Source organism: Pelmatolapia mariae, linkage group LG17 (assembly GCF_036321145.2).
Source record: "Pelmatolapia mariae isolate MD_Pm_ZW linkage group LG17, Pm_UMD_F_2, whole genome shotgun sequence".
Lineage (NCBI taxonomy): Eukaryota > Metazoa > Chordata > Actinopteri > Cichliformes > Cichlidae > Pelmatolapia > Pelmatolapia mariae.
The window spans coordinates 25,004,981-25,030,463 of NC_086242.1; the positions used below are offsets into that span (position 1 = coordinate 25,004,981).

The following is a 25,483-nucleotide window of genomic DNA, read 5'->3' on the forward strand; positions in this document are numbered from 1 at the left end:
TCATGTCTTGGGGACAGTGAAACACATTATTCCACACAATTTAAAAATACAAACTGGACCAAATTAAAATATATATTTCCATGACTTTGTGCTTCCTGTCTTTTATTGTTATTTTTTCTTTTAATCGTCTTGATCTTGGACTCTGGTACTTTGTAATTGATGTATTTTCAGATTTCACAGGGCAAGCACTGCTAGCCTTGCTTGCACGGAAAAAAACAGGGTTACTACTATACAAAGCATCCCCCTTTTCCCCAGGTTTAAAGGTAAGAGGTTTTATTGTCGAATGCACAGAATGAACTGTGATTTACACCACACAATAAAATTCACTGTCACATACAAGCTAAATCTTCTAAATCCCCCCCGTTTTCTGGTCAGTATACGCAAAGTGTTTTTTAATGTTTTGTCATTGATGTTGCAGATTCAAAATCAAATATTAAAGTGTTCAGGTGCCCTTTCAGACATATAATCAGTTTGTTTTGTCGGGACAACGCCCACTTTCACAGAGTAAAATGTGTATCCGCTTTTTCCCGAGAATGCGTGTATCTTACTCATAGCAAATCTTCGCAGGAATAGCTCTTCTTTATTGTTGTAGTTTGGGTCCAACCAGCCAATCAACGTACGATTTTGCCCATGAACGCCCACCAGTTTTGCGAGCTGTCCAATCAGCGAGTCCTCACGACGGACGCCATCTTGTCCGTTTAAAGCGGCGGTGCTCGGGAGTCCCTGCTGTCTGCTGTTGGGACCTGTTGCTCTGTAGTTCCGTGTTGTGCAATGGACGGGTGAGTTATTCCACAGTCTCACGGTGACACTCCGCTTAAATGTCATTTCTGCTCTTTCATGGAAACCCGGGAGCACCGGGGTTTGTCGGAGGTGCTGTAGTGTGCAGGGAGCGCTCCTGCTGTCGCGGAGTAGTCGCAGAAGTGGGTTTTGTGCTGGGAGCAGGAAGCGAGGCTAGCACAGTTAGCTGTGCTGTTAGCTCACGGTGGGCCGTGCTCTGCGGGCACCTACCTCTCTTCTCCAAAGTCCCACATCACGGCCGCACTGAAGCGCGAGCCGGTTACCCGCTGAGGCTCTGCTCGGGGACGTTTTGGAAGGTTGTTGGTGATATGTATAGGATACATGAGCGGTGAGAAGTAACCAGAGCACACAGGTTAGAGGCTCACGCCCATTCTGGTTTATTTTGCCAGGCAGTCGTTCACGTGAAACAGTTAAAATTTAAAAAACGAATAAAAGCATAAATTAATAAAGTAGATTCACTTGTGTCGTGTGTCCCGAAATGTGGAGCTGGCCCTCTGATCCTTTAAATGCGGAAACTGTACTGTAAAGTGTGTGAGCGAGAGAGGACTGCAGTGAAACTCCTAATTGTCATGTTTCATCTGGAGTGCATTTTTAGAAGCGGTAACACACTCGTAGAAGTCGCCATCAGGAGTGTGCGTGTTTTGTTTTCTGGGGGTGATTTTGTTTTGAGTGTGGGCTCAGGTTTAGATGTAAAGTAGATGGTGTCTTGCTTTAGTCTGCTGGATTAGGGAAAGGGCCTAAAAGTGGCTGTTTTTCACAGAGTTCAGTTGCAGTGATGGTGAATAGGAGAAAGCAGCTTTGTTGGTGAAGGGAGGGAATGTGAGGCCTGTAAGCCTGCTGCTGTTAAACTGTGTGGACTGACGGGGAAAAATAGCAGCGTTATTGGCGTTGATCACACTGGTAGCTGTGTCCACTCATAATATAATGCGTGTCATTTCAGCTTCAGTCAGGGGGCTGTGGAGCATTCACGGTCCTGATGGAATATTTGTGTTTCGTCAGGACTCATCCCTGCCCTGAGGGCTCCTCTTCCAGCTGCTCTTCAGTGAACACAGTGGTGTGGGCCTCAGCCAGACCAGCCGGTTTTCACTTGCTCTGGGCCATACCTTAGTGTGTAAAACGCGTTTCGGGTTTTTTTGGTTTTTCCAAGCTCTTTGTGTCATTTATTCATTTTCATATCGAGGCGTCTTTGGGTGGGTTTGTTCACCAAACCTTTATTTTTGAGACTGACCCATTGTTTGTACATTTCCTCCAAAAAGCTGTGGGGTTAAAAAGGGCAGGTGTCCTTTGACTTGCATCCGATGAATCAGTTCCACAATTACGTGACACTCACCTCTGTCTACAGGCAAACGTACACTTTAAGGGGAAAGTGAAGAACTCGAGCATACTGGATGGAAGTTTGTGTGTTTGTGGGGAGGGGGGTGAACAACACCAACAAGTCATGTTTGGAGTATAGCCTGCAGTCCATGTTGATAAGTCAAAGCGGCAGCAGAAAGGATGTAGATATAGTACCTGTGTGTGAGAAAGTTAAACTGCTGTTAAGTGGACTTGTGCACTGTGTGCTTATAGTAGTGTTTTTTTTTTTAAAAAAAAACATGTTTATTTTTTACACAAAGGAATTTCTTGAATTGGAATATAATTTATCGAGTAATTCGAAAAATTCTCCAAAAAAGTCTTTGCTTCGATTAATGCACGGCTCTGTAGCGCGCCGTTGTTACCATGGAAACAAGAACACGAGCGTTTCACCCCCATCTGCGATTAAAAACAGACCTGCAATACAAACGCATTTAAGAGCAGCGTGTGAAAATAAAGTCTGAAAACATTAAGCCTCCAGTTTTAAACAGAAACAGACACACACAAGAGGCGGGGCCGTTACCGAGACGGGAGCTCACGATGAGTAAAAGAAAACTTATTTGTAGCATCCAAAACAGCAGCGCTGTTCCTGTAACCACCATTAAAACCTTTACTGGGAAAAAGCTCACAGGAGCCCTTCATCAAAGCACCCGATCAACAAACTCCAATGTAAAGACTGTTTTACACAGAGATAAATCTGCAGTATACCTACAGAAGTTGTATTAAAATATGCAGATGAACTATTAATTCAGTCTGATACATGTTTAAACGATACAGCCTGCTGAAGGCTGTTGTCAGCCGTCCTGTTTTACATATAGCCATACCGCAGCAAACAGGGGTGAGTCTAAAGGGGGGCATGGGGTGTACTAGACCATATTTATTTCAAGGCTTTTGTAACATGTAACTTTTTTCAGATTAAAAGTGAAATAGTGTAAAATATTTTATTAATTCAGTTACATTAATATTTAAAAATATATAAATAATTTTTTTTCACAAGCCAATAAATGTATTTTCTTTAAAAAATAAAATGTATTTTCTTTGCAAAGACCTTCCAGAGCCCTCTAATAGTTTGTTAGCATTGCTTGACTTTCACGGCAATATCCGTGTATTCAAATGCATTGTAGTGCAATGCTGATGTCTCCACACGGATTTGGGATAAATGTCTGTGCGTTTTATTTTGTTTTTTGTTAGGAGCAGCTGTTCTGATAACTGTGACTCTACAGACTGTGTAACAGAGACCGTCGGGATGCCACCATGTTCCCGACAGACAGGAACTAGAATTGAAGTCAAAGCTTAGTGTTGATGGGCAGAAAGACACCAGCACTCCTGTTACCGAAGGAGCATTGGCTTTCTGTCCCACACATTTGAGAGAGAGAGAGAGAGAGAGTGTGTGTGTGTGTGTGTGTGTGTGTGTGTGTGTGTGTGTGTGTGTGTGGAGAAGCTGACTGTGTTCATACCACGGGTCAGTACACTCTGTCAGTTCTCTACACATCCCCGGCTTATCAAAGCCTGGTCATCTGATGATTTGCTGATAAGAGCTGATGGTTTGCTTTGGCAGTGAAAAAATGTCTTTATCTGTTCACTGTGAATCCTTTAGCATCACTCAGCTTTTTACTGATTTAGTTTTAGTTGAACTTGGTCTAGGATTTCAGTCATATCCATAGTTGATAAAGCAGCTGTGGAGCACATTCGCATCCTGTATCTCCTGTACTGAGTGACCATATCCCATGTGACTGGCAAGACGCTTCAGCTGCTCCGTGTTCACAGCCGCCTTTACTGGTTGGTTGCTGGAACTTTGTTGCAATGATTTGGTCTGAATGAGAAATTATGATAGTGAATAAGCAATAAACACAAGGTTCGGGTCTTAAGTGCCTCAAGTGTTCTAATGTCCAACTGCAAAAATTGTTTTCAAAAACAGCAGAACTTCTCAAGCTTTTGGGTTGAGCGGCCGCTCCTGTGACCTCTGACCTAAGGAAACAGGTTGGTGATGGAAAAGAGGGTGCAGGGTTCCTTGACCTGAGAGTTCAGTGAGGTGCGAGTGGCTCTGACTGGCTTCAAAAAGCTGCGTCTCAATATGCAGCACCTCCACCGTCACCAAACTATTATAGCAGTCAGAGCACTTGGAGGCTGTGTGGAGCCAGTATCCATGTGCTGCTTGTGGAAAAGGTCTGCTTCAGACCTGCCTCTGCTTCATTCTCTTACCACCGTTTGGATCTTGTGTGAAAAACACTTGAGGTTGCCATGAGGTTTTTATGGAAAAGGTGAGGTGCACACTGAGGCAAGCAGGTGCTGAATAGAGATGTCCCATCTGCAGGGCAAACCAACCTGCCGAGCCATCGGTCCCTTGCCGATCGCTGCTGCCTGCTCGGCCTCTCTCGGCTTCTGTCCACCTGCTCCCGCACAGTCTTCAACATCATCACCTTTCTTTTTCTTTTTTGATACCTCAGTGAGACTCATTCTGTGTTTGAGTTTTCCCTGGCTGCCTCTAACACGCTGTCTTTTCTTCACAGCAGTGTCCACCACGATATAACAGTTGGCACCAAGGTAGGCACCTCCGCTTCCTCCTCCTCTTCCTCTCTGTCTGGTTTCTTGCTTTGTTTGCTGCTGTGTCATCACTGAGTGTCTGAATAGATGGAGATGCTGCCATCTGGAACAGTGCAGAGCTTTCTCCTTTAATCGTTGTGGAGGTGGCTCCCTTGTCTGTCTGTTGAATGCCCAAAGCCCAGCAGTAATTTGACCTTAGGCACAGTCCAAAACTGGTCTGTGGATAATCAGTTTATTCAACAGCAACATGCACATGCATGCATACACTCTTAAGCAGCATGCTACTGCTGTTGCACAAATCAGCCACTCAGCAAAGATCCTGTGGATGTTTGCTGTCATTCCTGTGGACTGTTGAAAAGTCCATCACATCAGAACTTTCACTTTGAAAGTAGTCTCCTGCAGTGAGTGCTTTTCAGGTTCTAGATGGGCTGCAGAGTGTTTTTGTAACTCCTAATCAAGTCTACTCTGAGTCCACTCAGAGATGCTGTTGATTGCTAAAAAGCACTGACTAAACCAACTGTACTCAGAACACTCTCACAGCTGGGTAAAGGTCATGTGGTCCAGTTATGTCTAAGAAATGTGTTGAACTTCTTGAACTTTAAACTCCCAGATTTAACCTATGTACAGTCTGATGGGAAAAATGGACAATGATGAAGTGTCATGTTGAAATGTCCGATATTTCCCTGTATTTCCTAACTGCTAAAAGATCTCATCAGAGCCGCCCTCCAGCATGAGGGATAAGAACTAGGAATCCATATTAAAATAGTCCAAGTACCAAATCACTAATACACAAACAGCAGACTGTTTTTCATTCTTAATTTGATGGCAGAGGTGATTCTCACAGGTGATTTTGTGTCCACGTTCTATGCTCTGCTTCTCCGACGATGAGGTCAGACACAGTGCAAGGACTCAAAAAGTCCAGAGTTAAAATCTGTAGGAGTGTGGTGCTGTGGCAGAAATGGTGCTGTGACATACCTGCTGTACTACATTTGAAGTGCAGCCGAGCTCACTGACTAAAATGGTGTGAAAGTGTAAATGAGGCAACACGAATGTTGATCTGCAAATTACTGGATGTTGTTTGAAGGGAACGGCATCATCAACATAGCCTTGAAGCTCCAGTGCAAACACCAAACTAAAAGAGTGGTTTTCTTAGATGAATAATTTTAAAAAATAGAGTAACAGTTTGAAGCTCTTCCTTCAGTCGTCCTTACCGATGTTTGCACAAATGACAGATTTTCTAGTAGCTAGCTGGCAGACGCCTATATCAAACTCATACCTGCTGGCTTTCATGTTAAGATGAAGATGTTGTTGGTGAGCTTACCAGTGTGTGAAAAGTGGCTACAACCACTATTTTGTTCTTACCAGTGTTTGGAGAGTAGTATCAATATAGCCACACGTGATTGTAAGTGGTTCTTGTATAGTGCTTTTTTACTTGAGCACTCAAAGCACTTTATACAACATGCCTCAGTCAGCCATACAAGCACTTTTTCTATGCTCAAGTTCTTTCTATGTAATAATTTTCACTATTAATATTGGTGTTAATAAAATACTCCCCATATTCTTCATAACCCAGCAGTGTCAATAAGTTACTATAAGATGATTCACAAATTTATTAAGAATCTTCCTTTAGCTTATTAAAACCTAAACATTGTCTGGGTTTAAAAATAAGTTGGTCTGAAGTGAAGTGCCTCCCTCGGCTTTAGTGATTGGCTAGTACACTATAAGCACAAATGTCGTAAACAGTGACTCCCTGCTGTTCAGCAGGTCTGTATTCAGTCATTAAACTGGAATGCTGCTTGATCTCTCTGACTTTTCTGGCATTGAAGCCGTGTGTCAGATTACAACAAGTCCTCAGGTACATGACTGCTGCTTTTCATTCTTCAGGAGCACAATGAATAATAGAACATGATATTATAGCGGCATCAGAGACGTTTATTTGTAAGCAGTAGATGTGAAGTACTCATCCTTATTGTGCATAATAACAGGCAGGTTTTTATTCAGCTGCCTTGAACATGCAAACCTGGAAAATAAGTCAGTGTTGTAAGAAATGCAGATGGGGTGTGGACCTGTGACAGTGCCCTGTGGGGATTTAACATGTACTTATTAAATGGACTGGTTCTTATATAGCGCTTTTCTACTCCTGAGCACTCAAAGGCTTTATACATCTTGCTTCATTCATCGATTCATACAGGTACCACCACCTAATAGAACACCCTAAAAATAGAGTCAACCCGTGCCAACCCGATCCGAATTGGTACTAATGGAAAAGGCCCCCTTGACAGCATCAGCACTAGTTCCCCTCATCAACACTACTTTCTACATAAACGCATCCTTATTCTTATTCAGGCCATTCAAGGTACTAATCAAAACTAATCAAGGTGCTAATTAAACATTGCATTCATTTTCTATTTTACACATTTTTTTAAAGCTGCATCTGTCTATTATTTTATTGAGTAATCTACCGATTATTCCATCAATTAATCAGGTAAGAAATACTTTTATCTTATTAATGAGCAATAATAAATATTCATGATTGAGAATGCATCAAGATGCCATATTAAAGTTAAAATTTTTAAAGAAACAATTTTCTTAAATGCAAAAATATATAAATGATGTCAAGTACAGTCAAATAAAAATAAGACGTATATGAAATCTACACTAAGGCATAAAAATTAACCTTTACTCTGTGTTCTTGGAAGAGTTTCTGGCATTAATAGGAGACAGGTTTTTGTGCTGCTGAAAACGGACTTTATGATGGTGTAGATGTTGATCAAAATTAATAATAATAATAATCAGTGGCTCAGTTTTACTAGCCAATGTACATTTTTTATTGGCTTGTGAAAAAAAAACATTTATTTCTATATTTTTAAATATTAATGTAAATGAATTAATAAAGTATTTCACACTATTTCACTTTTAATCTGAAGAATGTTTCAAAAGCCTTGAAGTAAATGTGGTCTAGTACACCCCATGCCCCCCTTTAGACTCACCCCTGTTTGCTGCAGGTATGGCTATATGTATAGGAATGGCTGCTGTCAGCCGTCAGTTGATCTGCATATTTTAATACAGCTTCTGGAGGCATACTGCTGATTTGTCTCTATGTAAAACAAATAGTCTTTATTAGATTTAAATTGGAGTTTGTTGACCAGGTGCTTTGATGAAGGGCTCCTGTCAGCTTTTTCCCAGTAAAGGTTTTAATGGTGGTTACAGGAACACCGCTGCTGTTTTTGGGCACCAGAAACACATTTTCTTTCACTCATCTTGAGCTCCCGTCTCGGTAACGGCTCTGCCTCTTTACTCTTCTGCATGTGTGTGTTTAAAACTTTAGGCTTAATGTTTTCAGACTTTATTTTCACAAGCTGCTCTTAAATACGTTTGTATTGCAGGTCTGTTTTTAATCGCAGATGGGGGTGAAACGCTTGCATTCGTGTTTCCATGGTGACTACAGAGCTACAGAGCAAAGAATTTGTGCCAAATTTTTATTTGTATTTTTTTTTTAAATATTAGAATTACTTAATGAATCGTTGCAGCCCTATTATTATTTTTATTTATTTATTTATTTATTTATTTATTTTTAAAATAAATTCAGATTCTTTGGACCACTATTTGCACGGTCCTACCAAAATAAAGTCGCAGCTTGAGCTGAATCCCGGCAGTTCATGCGAATCTAGTTGTGTTTTATTAAGGTTTCTGTTGCTGAAAAAGTAATGCTCACAGTTGTGAATGTGTGTGACATCTCAGCAGCCAATACTCACATTCCTCAGGTCACTCTTTGGCAGTCACGTTCAGTGTGTTTGTCGATACAAGCCAGAATCTAAGCCAAAATCACATGAAGGTAACAAATAGCTGCGATCTAAGAGCAGGAGGAGATCTGAGAAGGAGGGATGTTCTTTGATGATTACAGCTCTCCTGTTTCTTTCTCTGGCTTCAGCCAAGTCATTTAAAACCATTCTGAGCTGGTATTGCATGTATTCCGCTAGAATACGTGCAACACCTTCGTACTGCTGGAATTGCAGCAAAGCAACTTAATCATGGTATTTATCGTCAATCAATCACATTTCTTTAATTTTGATCTGTGTCAAACAATTACCATGTCTCCTTTATTAGGCCGTGAGGCATCAAGCTGTAATGTTTAAATGCATCTAGTCAGAGCTCTAATGGCTGCATTCATAGGGATCATTTTGTGCAGAGTTGCGTGGTATGTGAAATACCCCATTTTATATGAACACTCAGAGCCTGAAGGAGAAAACATGGCAGATGGGTTCAGCTTTCTTAATGAAGAAAGCTGAGAACCACTGTGGTGATACCTTCTATCTCCAAAGCCCTTTTTCCATTAGTGCCTACTTGGACCGACTGGTTTCCCATTACAATCTTGTACCACCGATTGTGCGTGGTCATTGTTATAGCAGCATGTCTGAGTTTGATGTCATTATTTTGCAACACGAATTCTACAACAAAGGTGGATGTCGAGGCGATGATGTACCTGCTGCTTGGTCTGTGACTTTTCATCAGACTCAGGACCATGGCATTTTTTTTGTGGCCATTTCCCTGAGAAAAATGCTGGTACTATTTTAGTACCAGGTACTATGACCTAATGAAAAACCCTGAAAACCATGGCGAGTCGATCTGAGTAGGTACTAATGGAAAAGGGGCTCAGCTGGGGTGTTAGGTTTTATCAAGCCAGCCACCACAAAGCCAACACTGGCTGTGTTTGTATTGAACTTCCACTACGATCAGAGGGGACTACTACATTGGGATCCTTGTTTTGGAATGCTGTAATTCTGGGACGATCAAGATCTTTCCCAGATGTGGGAAACTTCCTGACATTTGGCTGATATCTGATTATCTGCGTTCTGGGATGTTTGAGCACTCGTCGACTGTGAAGAAGAACACCCTTTAACACGAAGCGACTTCCTTACGAGCACCTTGGCGGGAGAGTCAGCTATTTGTCCTACCTGGTTACAGGCAGTTTCTAGTGCTTCTATGACTTTGTCATCAACTCTCGGTCCATTCTAACCACATTCCATCATGGAGCAAAATGTACTTTTCCTAATGACTCACTGTAGAGTAATGTGCTTTACCTGAATTTGAGTGATGGATGAGTGGAAGACCTATGGCTTTAACGTTGTCTTAATGTGTTGTCTTCATCCCCTTTGTCTTTGTTGTCTGCGTTGTCTTTGTCACCTTCTTTCTTCTCTTGTACTTCATCCTCCTCTTCTCAAAGTGTTTTTGGGGTGAGTCAGCCATTGCGTTAATCACTGGCAGGCACATAACTAAGACAAAAACAACTCCCCCCTCAGTCTAAATGGATTACAGGTGGGCACATAATGATCATCCAAAATCTGGTCTGTACATTAGTGATGAGCTTTCCCTGAGTTTATTCCATTTGCAGTATGGCTCCAGAGGAAGCAGCAGGTCCTCTGTAATTACATGTGGATAAACAGAGTTGTGGTTTGACTGTAACGGTCTGTCAAAACCAGATGTCTGTGTGGATGCGAACAGCTATGGCTCTTTTGTTTTGCTCCTCAGTTATGGGTCAGGCTGGCAGTCGGCATCTGTCAGACAACAGATGGAGATGGCGATAGAGGGGCTGGATGGGGTGGCACAGGAGACAGAGCAGGGCTCAGGTTTCTGCAGCTTTTTATTATTCATCTGATCACGAAGTTGACAACAAATTTGTGAACATAAAACCTCCTGCTTGGGCTCATGTATGAGGAAAGATTCTGGCAATATCAGAAACATATTTTGGGGGGCGGTAAATCTGCTCACATATTGACACTGCTCATGCTCAGTGTCAATGTGTGTGTGAATGATAGAAAGTGCTTGTATAAATGGATGTGAATGAGGCAAGTTGTGTAAAGCGCTATATAAGAACCAGTCCATTTAATAAGTACATGTTAAATCCCCACAGGTCATGCTCCACACCCAATCTGCATTTCTTACAACACCGACAAACTTATTTTCTAGGTTTGTGTGTTTGAGGCAGCTGAATAAAAACCTGCCTGTTATAAGCAGTCACAAAAATACAGTTTACAAAACTGTAGGCAACTGAAAAGCTCAGGAGTTTGAGTGCTTCAGATGTTTTGTGATAAAGCTAACTTGTAACTGTGCTAATGTGTTAATTGTAATTACATAAACTTTGTGCAAATTAAAGGTTCTTTAAAGAATTTAAAGTGACGACTTTAGCCTGAAGTTTGGTGCACAGTAGAATATGTAGGACATGAATCGTGGCGTTTTAGTAGTTTTGACTTTTGAAAATCTACTCTCAGTACTAACATTTAATATTGAATTAAGGTCCTGATTTGGAACAACATCTATACCAGCAGTTGTCTTTACCTCTTCCAGTTGAAACACAACTTCACAGAGACAGACACACAGCTCGTCCTCACTAACAGCTGGAGTAGTTAACGTTCATAACACTGAACAGGACTTAAGGAGAAAGTTCAGAGGTCAGTAAAGGTCCTGTTTCATTAACACTGAAGTATTAAAGGGTCTTCATAAATGTTAACCTGGCTGACACATATGGTAACATTAGCTGTTTACTATTAGCAATTACATGATAGCTACATTGGGGCGACCGTGGTTCGATCCCCAGCTCTGTCTGTCCTGGTCGTTGTGTCTTTGGGCAAGACACTTCACCCTACCGCCTACTGGTGATGGCCAGAGGGGCCGATGGCGCGATATGGCAGCCTTGCTTCTGTCAGTCTGCCCCAGGGCAGCTGTGGCTACAACTGTAGCTTGCCTCCACCAGTGTGTGAATGTGAGAGTAAATGAATAGTGGAATTGTAAAGCACATGGAGTGTCTCGAAAAGCGCTATATAAATGCAATTTATTATTATTATTATTATTATTATTATTATTTATTAGCCATCTGTTATCATTAGTACAGTGGCTAGCAGGCTGTAGTTGGATAAAAGAATCATTATTGCAGGCTGAACAGGTCACAGATGGAATATTGAGCGTTGATGGTGGATTAGTGGATTAGATGCATTTAGAGGCTGTCAGGCTGCTGACTGTACAGAGCAGTGGGATCTGTAGCTGAAGTAAGGAGAGAGCCCAGAGTGTGAAGAACTCATCCAAGCAAATAAAGAGTGAAATTTGGAGCAGAGGTTTCAGAACTGAGCAGTGTGACCTCACGGTTGTAGCCAACTGTGGGGTCACTTTTAAATTGCAGGCAGTGAGCAGTTAAATCTGTCCCAGTGAGTGCAATTTTTTTTTTTAAATATTGGCTCTATTTTAGCATAACTAATACCACACTCCACAAAGTTGGTACTTATGGTTTTTGGAGCTGCAACCAGCTTTCAGTGTTGGTTTTTCTGGCTTAAAGTTCAAGTCAAGTTGACAGTATTTATATAACACGTTTTAAACAACGAAGTTGACCAAAGTGCTGTACATTAAAAAGTATATAGGAGCTTCTTGCTGTGAGGCAACAGTGCTTGCCACTGTGCTGCCCCTGAAATGAAATGAAATAAAATAAGATAAGATGAAAAAAAATAAATAAATTAATAGAAATAAAAATAAAATCGGAAAATAAAATACAATCGTGTATGGGGATGTCAAACTGCTGCCAAATGCCAACAATGATAATTTAAATGTGTGTACTGTCTGAACTGCGTGGATATGGAGAGGAAGGTTGTTTCTATAGATCTGGTGCTATTGCTGTAAAAGCTCCATCACATCTGTTTTAATCTGGTTTTAGGTTTGCGTAAGAGCACCTGGTTAGATGACCTGAGAGCTCTTACAGCGGTGTGAATGTGAAGCAGCTCAAACAGATACCCAGGTGCCAAGCTTTAAAAGTAGGCAATAAAATCTTAAAATCAATACTAAAACGTAGGAAGGAAGCCAGTGAAGGGACGACAGGACCGGGGGTGATGTGTTCATGCATTTGAACACCTGTTAAGGGCCGAGCTGCTGCATTCTGGAGTAACTGCAAGTGGAGAAAAGATCACTGTTAATACCAAAGTATAGGGAGTTACAGTAGTCCAGGCAGCAAGTGATAATAGCATGAAAGCATTGTGTATTAGAAAGGGCAACGATTGAGCTTAGCATGTCTTTTATTGTGTGTTAGAAAGTGTTTAGGCATAGTTAATGGTGCTGTATGATTGTGTGTGACTGGGTGAATAAGACCTACAGCAGAAAGGTGCGTTTACCATTCATCTTGTTTTGCTTTCTAAGACTAAGGCACGGTCACTATAGACTGTTTCTTTATTGACATCTAGTGGCAGCAGCATTACTGTGTGCCCCTCAAACTCTGCTTATTTTCTACAAGTTGTGTAGTTTTCTTCCCTTTGCCTTTTGCTGTAAATGTTGTACCCACTGTGACCTGGAAAAAAAACAATCAAACTGTTAATCGATCAATCAGTTACACGGCAGGGGGACTAAACGACTTTTGGATCAGACTCTGAGCCTGTCAGCAGAGCTTAATGTCACGGTGTAGAGTTGGTGCAAAGGATAAAGTAGTAGCTGTCTGATCACATTGTTTAAACATAAAACAGGAAGTCAGTGAAAGTGCAGCCCAGAACCTGCCCCAGGCTGGATGATGTCAGGTACAGCTCAGGCTCAGGGTTCTGCAGAGGAAAGCAGGTTTTAACAAACCTGGATGTGGACTTCACTGAGCCAGCTTGGGTCACATGTTAGCAAATAGTTTTACATCCTGCGTATTAGTGCTGGGCGATATGACGATATATATCGTGTGGACGATAGAAAAGTGTCTATCGTGCCATTTGTCTTCTATCGTTTATATCGTACTAACCCAAATTTTATAAATTATTACATAAAATATATAATTAACCCTTTACAACCGATCGGAGCAGGCACACTCCGTTTTACCTAACTATTTTTAAATCCCTGTAGAACTGGAACCACGTAAGGTAGCGCAATATTTTTTTTTTTTTTTTTTTTGCATGTGAAACCGGAGGAGTTGTACTTACATCTTATGCCATTAGCTTGTCCAAGGTCACGGTTTCCTTCCACATATAACTTTGCAAAAATTGCATAAGAAGCACTTGCAGCAACAAAAACATAATATTCCAAACTTGCAGCAACAAAAAGATAATATTCCAGAAACACGCTTTGCCCACGTTCATAAGACTTCCTACGTTGGCATATACGTCAGCGCGAACTATCGCATGTCCGCCATTACCTGCCCGAAACCGGAAGTGACGTCATTTTCGCGAAAGGGCCTTATAAGCCTATGTTGGTGTTTTTAAAAGACATGTTTGACTTTATGCTTTTCTGTATCGTTTCTGGGATGCTTAGAACTCAAATTACACTGTTGGAAATAGTTTATTTTGATGCATTATAATATTTATTTTCATTTTTCCTGCAGTATATAAAAATTAGTGTATCTCAAAAATAAAACTATGAAGACACTCAAAATATATTTCTCGTGGTTGGAAACTTTTGTATTTACAGTTTTGAGGGATACACCTCTTAATTTTTTTTTTAAACTAGAAATATATGTAACAAAACAAAAACAATTTTCAATTTTTTTTGTAGTTTATTGCACTACAAGTTTTTTGCAATTTATGTAGTTACTATGGACTTAATGCATACATATTATTAAAATTTGGGCTATAACGGTTGTATTGATATATGGAAACTTGAAATACTCCCACAAGTGGTACTACAGCATGTAAAAACATAAAGATAAGCTCTGGCGGACTTGGTTCTATGGTAGGTCTTAAAGGGTTAAATAGCCTGTGGCAAATATATTAGTGTTGTCTTCTCACTATACATGCTCTTAACTTTATGCAAGAAAAAATAAAGTATAAAAAAATAATATTTTTCGCAAAGAAACTCCGTCTCGTGGTTTGCGAGCTGGTGCTGCTGTACGTGCACCCGGATTTTCGACATACTTTACGGTAACTCAAAACAAAGACTGCACCCTCGGCACTCGCTGTTTACAGACTGCGTACTTTCTAGATGACCACAGGTCAGGTCGTATAGCGTGATATATATCGTTATCGTGATATAAAATAATTCATATCGTGATAAATATTTTTCCCATATCGCCCAGCACTACTGCGTATGTTCGTTTGTATTTAGGCAGTTTTACAAAGGGGAAAACAAATATGTCATTACTTTCTATAATACGCTGTAGCCATCTGCCAAATACGATGACTATTATTTTTTGATATATTTGTAATATTTTTATGTATATTTTCATTTATTTTATTATTTTTATTGCAACTGTTGTAACAAAAGTATTTTCCACCATCATCATCATCATCATAAAGGAGATATTTGTAAATGAAGCCCTGGTACCAGGACTCTCAGAAGATTTAGGTTTTTGCACATGAATGCACTGATAATGATTTATCCCAAAAGTCGGTGCATGGCTGTTTTGCAGAGCAGGTAGACGGAAGAGGAAGTGCATAAATTAAATGCAGCAGCTGGGGTCTGTGTGCTCTTGTGCTAACCAGCTGTTGTCCAGGAAGGCTTGGATTACATCTAAGAGATGCACCACTTAGTTTAACTTGAGATGTATGAAAATCCCAACAGTTGTAAACATACTGCGTGTTTGTATCCTCAAATTGTTTGGTTTGATGGCGAGATGTCTTTATAATTAAAGCTGTTAGACCTCACTTGTGTGGAACTGCAGTTTAATCACAGAACTGTTCTAAAGTTCGGCTAATGAAGAGCAAAAACTGGATCTCATGCAGGCGAGAGCTTTTCACATGTTTGGGACAGATTCATTCACTGCTCTTCATGAAATCTTCTTCTCTCGTCTGTCCCTGTCAAAAATGCAAAGGCATCACTGCTTGTTTGGTATCCTAATTCTGTCCTGTCATTTATAAATGAGGTGCACGCTGACTGAGGAGAAGAGGTCAAACTCACGTGCTTCTGTTGTTTCAGAGAGGATCTGACGAACTTTTCTCCAGCGTCTCCAACAGCCCTTATATCATGAGCACCACAGGTCAGAACCCACTCTGCACACGCGAAGGTGTTTGTGTCAATGCACCACTTTTAATGGAAAATATTAGCTTATTGAGTTCTGAGTTATACCTTTTTTTCCAGACATGGGATGAAGTAAGGGGTTCATAGTGTAAGATGACTTAAGATTCCTAACTATGAATGACGCAAAGCTCCTTTAGAGTCCAAGAGTGAAAATATGTTTTTTAAAACGATCAGAAAAATAATTATTATTCAGATTTTCAGACAAACTGTCTGCACTCTGAAAGAACAGATGGAAATATCCATTAATCTCACATAAATACTATTTAAAACAAACAAACAAAAAAAAAAACGTAAAAAAAATATTGGACAGAAATGGTTTCATGCCGGTTTACAGGCGGATGATAAAGACAGAAAGAATCAGCAGTGTTAACACAATAAGTTTGAAACACCACAAACTGATGGGAGTGTTCAGCACCAGGACTCCTGTCTCTGCTTTGATTCATTCAATAAAAAACTCTGTTTCCTCTCCTCTGTAGCCAATGGCAACGACAGCAAAAAGTTCAAAGGTGACATAAGAGGTCCCAGCGTGCCATCCAGGGTCATCCACATCCGCAAGCTTCCCAGCGACATCACAGAGGCGGAGGTGATCAGCCTCGGCGTGCCTTTTGGAGACGTCACCAACCTGCTGATGCTCAAAGCCAAGAACCAGGTACACACTACAGCCTCCTGTGAAAGTGTTTTTCTTTTCCATCCACAGTTCACAGGATCCAGATAACATAACTTAGCTTGGTCACATCTCAAATTGAGATGTACGAAGAGACACTGATCAAAACTAAGACTCTCGGGTCGACAGATCTGTGTGTTGAGGAACTGTATCATGAGCAGCTGCTTCTTACATGTTCTGTGTCTCTTGTCTCTTCTTAGGCCTTTTTAGAGATGAACTCAGAGGAAGCAGCTCAGAACCTGGTGGGTTATTACTCCACCATGGTGCCGATCATCAGGCACCATCCAGTATATGTACAGTTTTCCAACCACAAGGAGCTCAAGACTGACAACTCCCCAAACCAGGAGGTAACACATACTACTGTTAGTGCCTTAACAGCTCCGTCCCTCTGTTAGCACCTTGTTAAACCCCCCCCCCCTTCTCTTTCAGAGGGCTCAGGCGGCTCTTCGGGCTCTGAGTTCATCTCACGTGGACACGGCGGCGGTGGCTCCGAGCACAGTACTGAGGGTGGTGGTGGAGAACCTCATCTATCCCGTTACCCTGGATGCCCTGTGCCAGGTATCCGTAGTGCACCACAGCAGTGTGCGTGCATGTATGTAGATCACTGCTTAGAACCGACTGTTCTAAAGTTCATCTATAATAAAACAGCAGTTAAACACGCACCTTTTCTGTGCTTCGCTCTACCTGTTTTACTCCAGCATCAGGTGTTAGCACTAATGACATGCTGTCAGTTCTGCTAAGAAGTAGTTAAGTAACAAATTACTTGAGCAGGAAAAGAGAAGATAACCCGAGCAACACTCGGCACAAAACAGAGCAGCAACACAAACAGACCAGATGCAGCATAAAATGATGACCTGCAGTACAGGTTGGTTAGCAAGAGGCTTGCAGATGTGCAGCAACTCTTGGCAGGCTAAAACAACATAAATGAGATTTGGCAGTTTGGTGTGCAGACGGTATGGTGATCAGCTGATCTGTGGGGAAGAGCTGAGCATGACGTTGTCCTGCCTGTTGGATTTGGTTTATTTAGTGACTAAACTAAGCTGCTGTTTGGTCCTCAGATCTTCTCAAAGTTTGGCACCGTGTTGAGGATCATCATCTTCACAAAAAACAATCAGTTCCAGGCTCTGCTGCAGTATCCGGACGGCGCGTCAGCCCAGGCGGCCAAACTGGTGAGCATGATGGTTCCCAGTGCTTTTGTCGCTTCTACTAAATGGTAGAAGTAACGAGTGTTACTGCTGCGCTGTTTCAGTCTCTGGACGGTCAAAACATCTATAATGGCTGCTGTACTCTGAGGATCAGCTTCTCCAAACTCACCAGTCTCAACGTCAAATACAACAACGAGAAGAGCCGAGACTTCACCAGACCAGACCTTCCCACTGGAGACGGCCAGCCCACCATGGAGCATACGGCCATGGCTACAGCCTTTAGTAAGATCCCACCATACTAATGTAACATCACTACAGCTGTGCTCAGCTGAGGCAGAAGGAAAAAAAAAAAAAAAGTAGTACACCAATGGAACTGAGGAAGGGACAGATTTAGTATGGAAGTTGTTTTGAGAGGCTGTCCCCTGTTCTCTGACACACACAGAGACACTGCAGACATGACATGTAAGTCAAAAGGGCATCAGAATGCTCTCAGTGCGAAGCTCGTTTCAGTCAGTGAAATGAGCAGAAACTCAAAAGAAGATCAATTACCAAACTGAATCATGCAATGCTACTCTAGATGGCAAGAATAAAAATACTGAGTTGAAATTATCATTCTAGTTGTCTGTAATAACCTAAACTGATTTAAAATCCAGTAAATCAATTCAATTCAGTTTTATTTAGAGATACTGCTCAAATGGGGGAAAAAAGCAGTCCTACATATTTGTTTAATATGTGCATTGAAGGACATATCCTGGTTAAAAATTGTATGATTGATTTGTGGTGGAATCTCGCTACTTTGCTGAGTTAAAATCCAGCTGGTGTTTCTTGTCTGCAGCTCCAGGCATCATCTCTGCTGCACCGTACGCTGGAGCCACTCACGCTTTCCCACCAGCCTTCACCCTGCAGCCTGCTGGTGAGTGTCAGTGCTAAGAGAGAAGGATGTCTGTTAGATGACACACACTTTGAAAAGTGATCACCTTGTTTTCTGAGAATGACCTTTGCAGCTGCAAACAGACCCAGCAGCTGAGTTATTGTGATGAAGCCTTTAGAGGGTTTTTAGTTGCTTATCCTTAAGGAACGTGTAGACTCCTCCCTATCAGTGTGGAAATAATGGTTAGGTCTAGGATCACTGTGCATGGGAAACCTGGTGCATTCCCTCCTTCCTCTGCACCCGAGGAAGTTAGGTCTCATGATTTAATTCAGGGATGCAAATATTTTCCATATCAGTTCATCTGCAATTATCATTTGTTCTCCACATACCAGAAGTGTTGAAGCCTTAGTCTATGAATGTGTGTTGTGTGACGCATCTCTGGCAGTTTGCAGATTTTTGTTTACTTGTCTCAACTCTCCCAGTGTCCTCCCCCTATCCAGGCCTTGCGGTCCCCGCTCTGCCCGGAGCCCTGGCCTCTCTGTCCCTCCCTGGGGCCACCAGATTGGGATTCCATCCAATCCCTGCTGGGCACTCTGTCTTGCTGGTCAGCAATCTCAACCCTGAGGTTAGTGATAGTCTCCCTACAGGCTGTTAATTCATGCATCTGATTGTATCTAACCTGCACTGATGTAACCAGTCTTGCTACAGCTTTGGACTAGCCTGCATGTTTTTTTTAGAGGGTTTTGTTTTCTAAAGCTTCAGTTGGTCTGAACATTCAGTATTTTGGACATGGAGTGAGATGTAAAGTGTTTTCAGTGCTCTGTTCCACCTGGATTTTAAAGTTCTTCATGTTTGAATCAGTGAGTGGAAGTGGAGCAGAAGTGTTTGAGTGCACAGGAGTTAAAAAAATAAAAAAAGGCAGCTTGGATCACAGCTCAGCTGCAACGTGCACAGCGGTGATCCTCAGAACCGCCTCTCTCTGACACGACTTGATGTCATCTGTGGTTTCTTCCACCACTGCGGTTTATTTCTAAACCCTACCACATAATCCACAGCTGTGAGCAGCATACAGACCTCTGCACCCCCACTGTGATCAGTATGACGCTGATGGAATGCTGAACCACAACATTAAACCTACCTGCCCAGTGCTGTACATGCACCAGTCTGCAGTGTTGGGATACCAGTGACTAACTCATCAGGATGCTGATGGTGGGTCTGCCTCCCACTCCAGTCCATTTTTGATCAGATTAGGATCTTGGGCATGTGGAGCCCACACCCTCTGGTTCATATGCCCAAATAGAAAACATGTGACTATTGTCAAGCAAGTTCTTAACAGTCCAACATCCCCAACAGAGTGTCACTGTTAGGGATGTTCCCAATCTAATGGAAGGGGTTAAGCGTTGTCTATACAGACACTCTGTCTTTAAAATCCATTTAAAAGCATTCATCACATTCTTAAATGTGTGTGGCAGCAGTCACGTGCCTGTGTACACACTGCGGTGATCCAGTAATTATGTCCCTCTGCTGTGACTCAGCCAGCTGTTCATCTCCTACATCAAAGTACTGCAAGGAGGAATCCATGGTACTGAATAGGCCAATCACTGTCCTGACCTGACATTTAGTGGCATTGCAGGGAGCTGCAGGTCAGATACCCCCTGCACTTTGTAACAGTCACAATGGTGTGGTGTCTCTTTTAAGACAACCTAAGTCAAGGGTTAATGTTGTCATCGGTATGCGCCACTGCAATCTCTGTGATTGTGTGGACATGTGCTTGCACGCTAGTGCATGAGGAGGGACGGATTTTATGTTTTACCTCTCCAGACACTTTTTTTTTTGTTTTTTGTTTTTGCAACGCTATGGGTTGTACGAACACTGTGTGCTATGTTTGTTAAGCTGCAGCCGTTCAACTGGGCTTATATGGTTGACGAAGAGAAGGTGTATTAAAGAACAGGCTGTGGAATTCCCAATGCCAGTGTGAGTGTGTATTCTTTTGACTATCCTGCTAAGTGTTTTTGCCGCCTCCTCTCAAACACTAAACACAACCCGACGTTACAACTTACAGCACAGCAATGTTGTAGATTTGCCACTGCAGCAGAAATCTCCAGTAACAGAGCGGTGCACCCCAGTCTGGTTGTTAAATGATGGGAAATCTTTCTGAATTCTCATCATTAAACAGTTTGACTTCATGTTTGTTCGTCTCCTCTGACACTGATGTTTTGCTCACAGATGGGTTTTGCCTTTGATTTGGGAATTTTTTTCATATTAAACTCTGTCATGACCCCTCCCCTACCACACACACGCACACGCCTGTGCACTCATGTAAAAATGTTGTTCTCATGTTGACATTATCTGTATGTGATCCCTCCTCCAAAGGTAATTAACCTTCTGATTGACCCTGCACCTGTCTTTTTTCCCCTTTAATTTGTTGCCATGGAAACACCTCGGACCCTGCACCTGTCCTGCCCTCCCACCTTTACCTGTCCTGTCCCTCCGCTGCCTTCTCTGCTGTCTTTAAAGAGAGTTACGCCCCACTGCCTCTTTATTCTCTTCGGTATGTTATTACTAGCTTCTTATTTTGAATTATCAGTACCACATGGTTGTTCTGATTTAATTTTTATTAAAATTCTGGTTTCTGTTTGGTTTTTTTCCCTCTTTTTCATTATTTTTGGTTTAATGAAAAATGGTGTGTACTGGTCTTGTCAGATTTTGTGTGTTGAATTGAAATTTTCACAATATTTGCAGCTTTTCCTCAGTGGTTTTCTTGCCAAAAAAAGGTCATGTTTGTACAGAACCCTTCATTTCTTACCAAGTAGAAACTAAATAGCAGTAGAGGCTTTTAAAGCCTCTTCTAATTTTCAGGAAGTGCATCCTTTGGTCAGATGAGATGAGACTACACACTGCTTATGTTTGGAAAAACAACGTATACAACCTGAAGAACACTGTCCCCACGATGAAACCGTGGGGGGAGTATTATGATGTGGAGACGCTTCAGTGCATCTGGAATTGAAAATCTCATCCATAAAGAAGGATATTTGAAAATTTTGAAAGAATCTCAATCTGTTTTGTTAATTTGTCTTCCAACATGACAACAACCCAAAACATACGTCACTCTCGGTGAAGAGCCAAAGTAAAGTTTTTGACTGGCCTACACAAAGCCCTGACTTTACCCCAAAACTTTTAAATGGGATTAAACTGAAGACCAGCGTCGATGCAAATAGACCACCAAATGTGAAGGATCGTGAGACTCTTTATTGTGGTACAGCACCCTCTTTGTAACTGACTTTACCTGGCAGTAGTCTACAGCTTCTAGCAATAACTCACCAACTGGGCCGACTCAATCTGAGCTCTCAAAGCACTTTATTTCTTTGTATGAAAGGAGCTATACAATCAATATACATACCAGTCCGTTCAAAATGGAGTCTTCAGTGTGGCAGCTCAATCCTGGGGATTTGAATCAGGGGTGTGCAGTAGTTTTCTGTTATACATACACTACCAGTCAAAAGTTTGGACACACCTTCTCATTTAATTGTTTTTCTTTATTTTCATACATATTGATTCATGCTTTGCACACTCTTGGGATTCTCTCGATGAGCTTCATGAGGAAGTCACCTAAAATGTTTTTCCAGCAGTCTTGAAGGAGTTCACAGAGATGCCGAGCACTTGATGGCCCTTTTGTCTTCACTCTGCAGTCCATCTCGATTGGGTTTAGGTCAGGTGACTGGTGCAGCACTCCAACACTCTCCTTCTTGGTCAAATAGCCCTTACACAGCCTGGAAGTGTGTTTAAGGTCATTGTCCTGTTGAAAAAATAAATGATGGTCCAACTAAACGCAAACTGGATGGGATGGCATGTCACTGCACTGAACTTCAGTTCTTAAAGTAATGATGAACTGTTGTTTCTCTTTACATAGCTGAATGGTTCTTGCCATAATATGAGTTCTAACAGTTGTCAAATAGGGCTGTCAGCTGTGTACCAACCTGACTTCTGCAGAACACAACTGATGGTTCCAACCCGATTAAGAAGGCAAGAAATTCCACAAATGGACCCTGACAAGGCACACTTGTGAAGTGAAAACCATTTCAGGTGACTACATCATGAAGCTTATTGAGAGAAGGCCAAGGGTTTGCAGCACTGTCAACAAAGCAAAGGGTGGCTTCTTTGAGGAATCTAAGACATGTTTAGAGTTATTTATCAAGTTTTTCTTTGCTACATGATTCCATATATTTGACGTCTTCAGTATGTATCTACTATGTAGATAGTAGCTAAAATAAAGAAAATCATTGAAAGAGAAGGTGTGTCCAAACTTTTGATGGTTAGTGTATATGTGACTAAGTTGTGGTCTGAATGCTTAAAGCATTGAAATAGATATGAAGCCAATGAAAGACAGAACTGAACGCTGAAAAGAAGTCTGTGGTAATAAGAGTTGGAACATTACTAATGCAGCGCTGCATTACTGCACTATTTATCTGCAGAGAGTAGTTTTACTCTGCAGATAAATAATCATTTTTTAGCCAGAACACTCTGCAAAGAACTTTTGTCATATTTTTGAGATTTGCAACATTTTTACAGTTTCATAAGAAAATCGCTCAAGAGACAGTCATCAGCTGAGGGCACTCTTCTGTTTTCTAGGACATTTTGGCAGTAATGGGAATTTTCAACACAACAGGAAACACTTTGCGTTAATGTGTCGTGTTGTTCTCGAGTTCAGGGTCCAACTCTTAGACGAGTGCTGCCTTTCAAACTTTATGTGCTCTGAGTACACAGTTATCATTCAGTTGGAGTCAGAAAGTTTGAAAGCAAATATTTGCTTTAATTCTTTAAAAAAAAATGTCATTTTTAGTTTGGGTCTAACACTCTGAGGAGCTGCATTTATTGTGTCTTGTCATTTGATTGTCTGTTTTTAATTTTGCATGCTGGGGTTTCTTACATTTTGCATGTCCTCAGTGCTCAATCAGTGCTTTTGTTTTATTATTTTATTTATTTAGTTTTTGTCCCATAATTCATAGCTCCTACATGTTTTTGTTTGTTTGTTTTTGTTTTGTTTTGGGTTTTTTCCCCTCTGACCCTTAATTTTCCTCACTTGAATTTTCCTGTATTTAACCATTCAGGAATTCCTGCTGAGTTCACGCATTTGTAAGTTCCTTTAGTCAAGTTTGCTACTGCTCCCCTCACTTCTGGGGTTTGTATGCAGCCCTTCAAACACAAAAGCCATATTTGAGCATTGAGACAGAGGGTCAGTCGCCTGGCAGGCTGCAGTCAGTCCAATATAATACACATCTTCCTGTAGGGCTTGGTGGCGGGGAGGGTTGCTTTCCTATTTCTTGTGTGCCAAATAACCTGGTCCTCTTTATTTAAGGTGTCTATGGAGATGTCATGAGAGTGAAGATTCTGTTCAACAAGAAAGAAAACGCTCTGGTTCAGATGTCTGACAGCACACAGGCTCAGCTAGGTAACACTCTGCACATGTGTGGTTCTCAGGTGTTCAAAATCCGAGTATTAAAAGAGTTAGAGTGCTGCTGCATGAGTGTTGCAGAAATGTCTAAAAAGGTGTTGTTTCTGCATCTTCTGAGTTTAAATGACTGTGATGAGCCCAGATTGTCACAGTGGTCTTTCATCTACCATAAAAAACATTCTTAGTCTGGAGTCTACAAAACTAATACCCCTCATACCTCTGCTGGTGCACCATTGACTGGGAGCACCTCATGGGTTGTTGCTATTTTGTTGACGTTACTCTCAGCCATTAATTAGGCCCTCTGCTGAGTCTTTTTACCTGCCCAATTTTAACATATTAAAGAAGAACTGACTATGGCTGACAGTCAAATAAACTGGTACTGATACAAGTTGATAACTGTTGTGATCAACTTGTGATCTGTGATCACGACTCTCAACCTCAGCTTGGCAGCAAAACACATTCCCAAATTGAAGCGTAAAGTTTATTCAACATCTGAAATGTTGTGTCGTGAGCATTGGGTTAAGCAAACGTGTTTCATTAAAAAGTCAAAGTTTTTGTATTGTATTGTATCTTTATTTCAGACATATACAGAAAAAAAACGATATATACAAGTACACATACTTGCATTTAAATGTACAAATACGAATATATATGTAAATACACACACGTATGTGCTCAGACAAAACAAAAAAAAGAAAATGAATAAAATAAAATGGAGTCTAAATGACATGAAATTAAAATTATTAAGTCTGAAATGAAGTAGGAAGAAGTATAACATACTTATTAGTCCCTACCCCATGCTCAACATTCTATTGAATCCCACTATTCATTGTTACCCCTAATTCCCATCATCACTTACCCCACACAGTAAACAAGGAATGAAGGACATTATTAACATAGCTACAGTGATAGATACAATTTAGTATAGTTACATATACAATGGGTGATCAACTTTATCAGTTTCATATTCTTCCAAAAGCAGTTTTCGAAACATCTTTATGAACTGACTAATGATTGAACATTGCTGTAGGTCCACAGGAAAACTGTTCCACAGTTTTACCCCACAAATGGTAACACAAAAGGTTAAAACCTTTATCTGTGCTTTAAGAGTCTTCAGATTTAATTTTCCCCTCAGTTCATCACAAATGCTCTTGACTCCAGACTAAAACAATAGGAAGAGATGAGGAGTGTTCATTTTCTAAGAGCTTGCTAAAAATCTGCATTGGAACAGTGTCTCTAAAAGGAGACCAGAAGAACTCGACTCAGGCTGTAAAAGGCTGTGTTTGTATTTGTACAGCCATGAGCCACCTGAATGGCCAGCGGCTGCACGGGAAGCCTCTGCGCATCACTCTGTCCAAACACACGAGCGTTCAGCTTCCTCGCGAAGGGCACGAGGACCAGGGCCTGACCAAAGACTACAGCAACTCCCCCTTGCACCGCTTCAAGAAGCCTGGCTCCAAGAATTATTCCAACATCTTCCCGCCTTCTGCCACCTTACACCTTTCCAACATTCCGTAAGTCCTTCAGCTTACTCCAAACTGAGAGGTGCGGCTGACCCCAAAATGGGGAAAAACTGCATTCCTCAAATCTACTTTGCTTGTGTTTGTAGCCCCTCTGTGGTTGAAGATGATCTGAAGATGCTGTTTGCCAGCTCAGGAGCCGTGGTCAAAGCCTTCAAATTCTTCCAGTAAGTCGCTCCT

At 41.4% G+C, this 25,483-nt stretch overlaps 1 protein-coding gene across 5 annotated transcripts in view; it reads left to right on the forward strand.

The window, feature by feature from the left end:
* The first annotated feature begins 722 nt into the window (after nucleotides 1–722).
* The window catches only part of LOC134646869 (polypyrimidine tract-binding protein 1-like), a 28,207-nt gene continuing 3,446 nt past the window's right edge, over nucleotides 723–25,483 (forward strand). Inside the window, exons 1-14 of one of the 5 annotated variants that reach the window (XM_063500866.1) lie at nucleotides 723–779; nucleotides 4,659–4,692; nucleotides 15,550–15,610; nucleotides 16,128–16,300; nucleotides 16,516–16,662; nucleotides 16,745–16,873; nucleotides 17,374–17,484; nucleotides 17,565–17,742; nucleotides 18,296–18,373; nucleotides 18,814–18,956; nucleotides 20,849–20,882; nucleotides 23,688–23,780; nucleotides 25,081–25,297; nucleotides 25,393–25,470. In XM_063500866.1, coding sequence (XP_063356936.1) covers nucleotides 772–779; nucleotides 4,659–4,692; nucleotides 15,550–15,610; nucleotides 16,128–16,300; nucleotides 16,516–16,662; nucleotides 16,745–16,873; nucleotides 17,374–17,484; nucleotides 17,565–17,742; nucleotides 18,296–18,373; nucleotides 18,814–18,956; nucleotides 20,849–20,882; nucleotides 23,688–23,780; nucleotides 25,081–25,297; nucleotides 25,393–25,470 — 1,484 coding nt within the window. In that variant the 5' untranslated portion in view covers nucleotides 723–771. Of the gene's footprint in view, nucleotides 780–997; nucleotides 1,127–4,658; nucleotides 4,693–15,549; nucleotides 15,611–16,127; nucleotides 16,301–16,515; nucleotides 16,663–16,744; nucleotides 16,874–17,373; nucleotides 17,485–17,564; nucleotides 17,743–18,295; nucleotides 18,374–18,813; nucleotides 18,957–20,848; nucleotides 20,883–23,687; nucleotides 23,781–25,080; nucleotides 25,298–25,392; nucleotides 25,471–25,483 lie in introns of those variants that run through there. The other 4 variants (XM_063500868.1, XM_063500867.1, XM_063500870.1 and 1 more) reach the window with 4 other exon arrangements.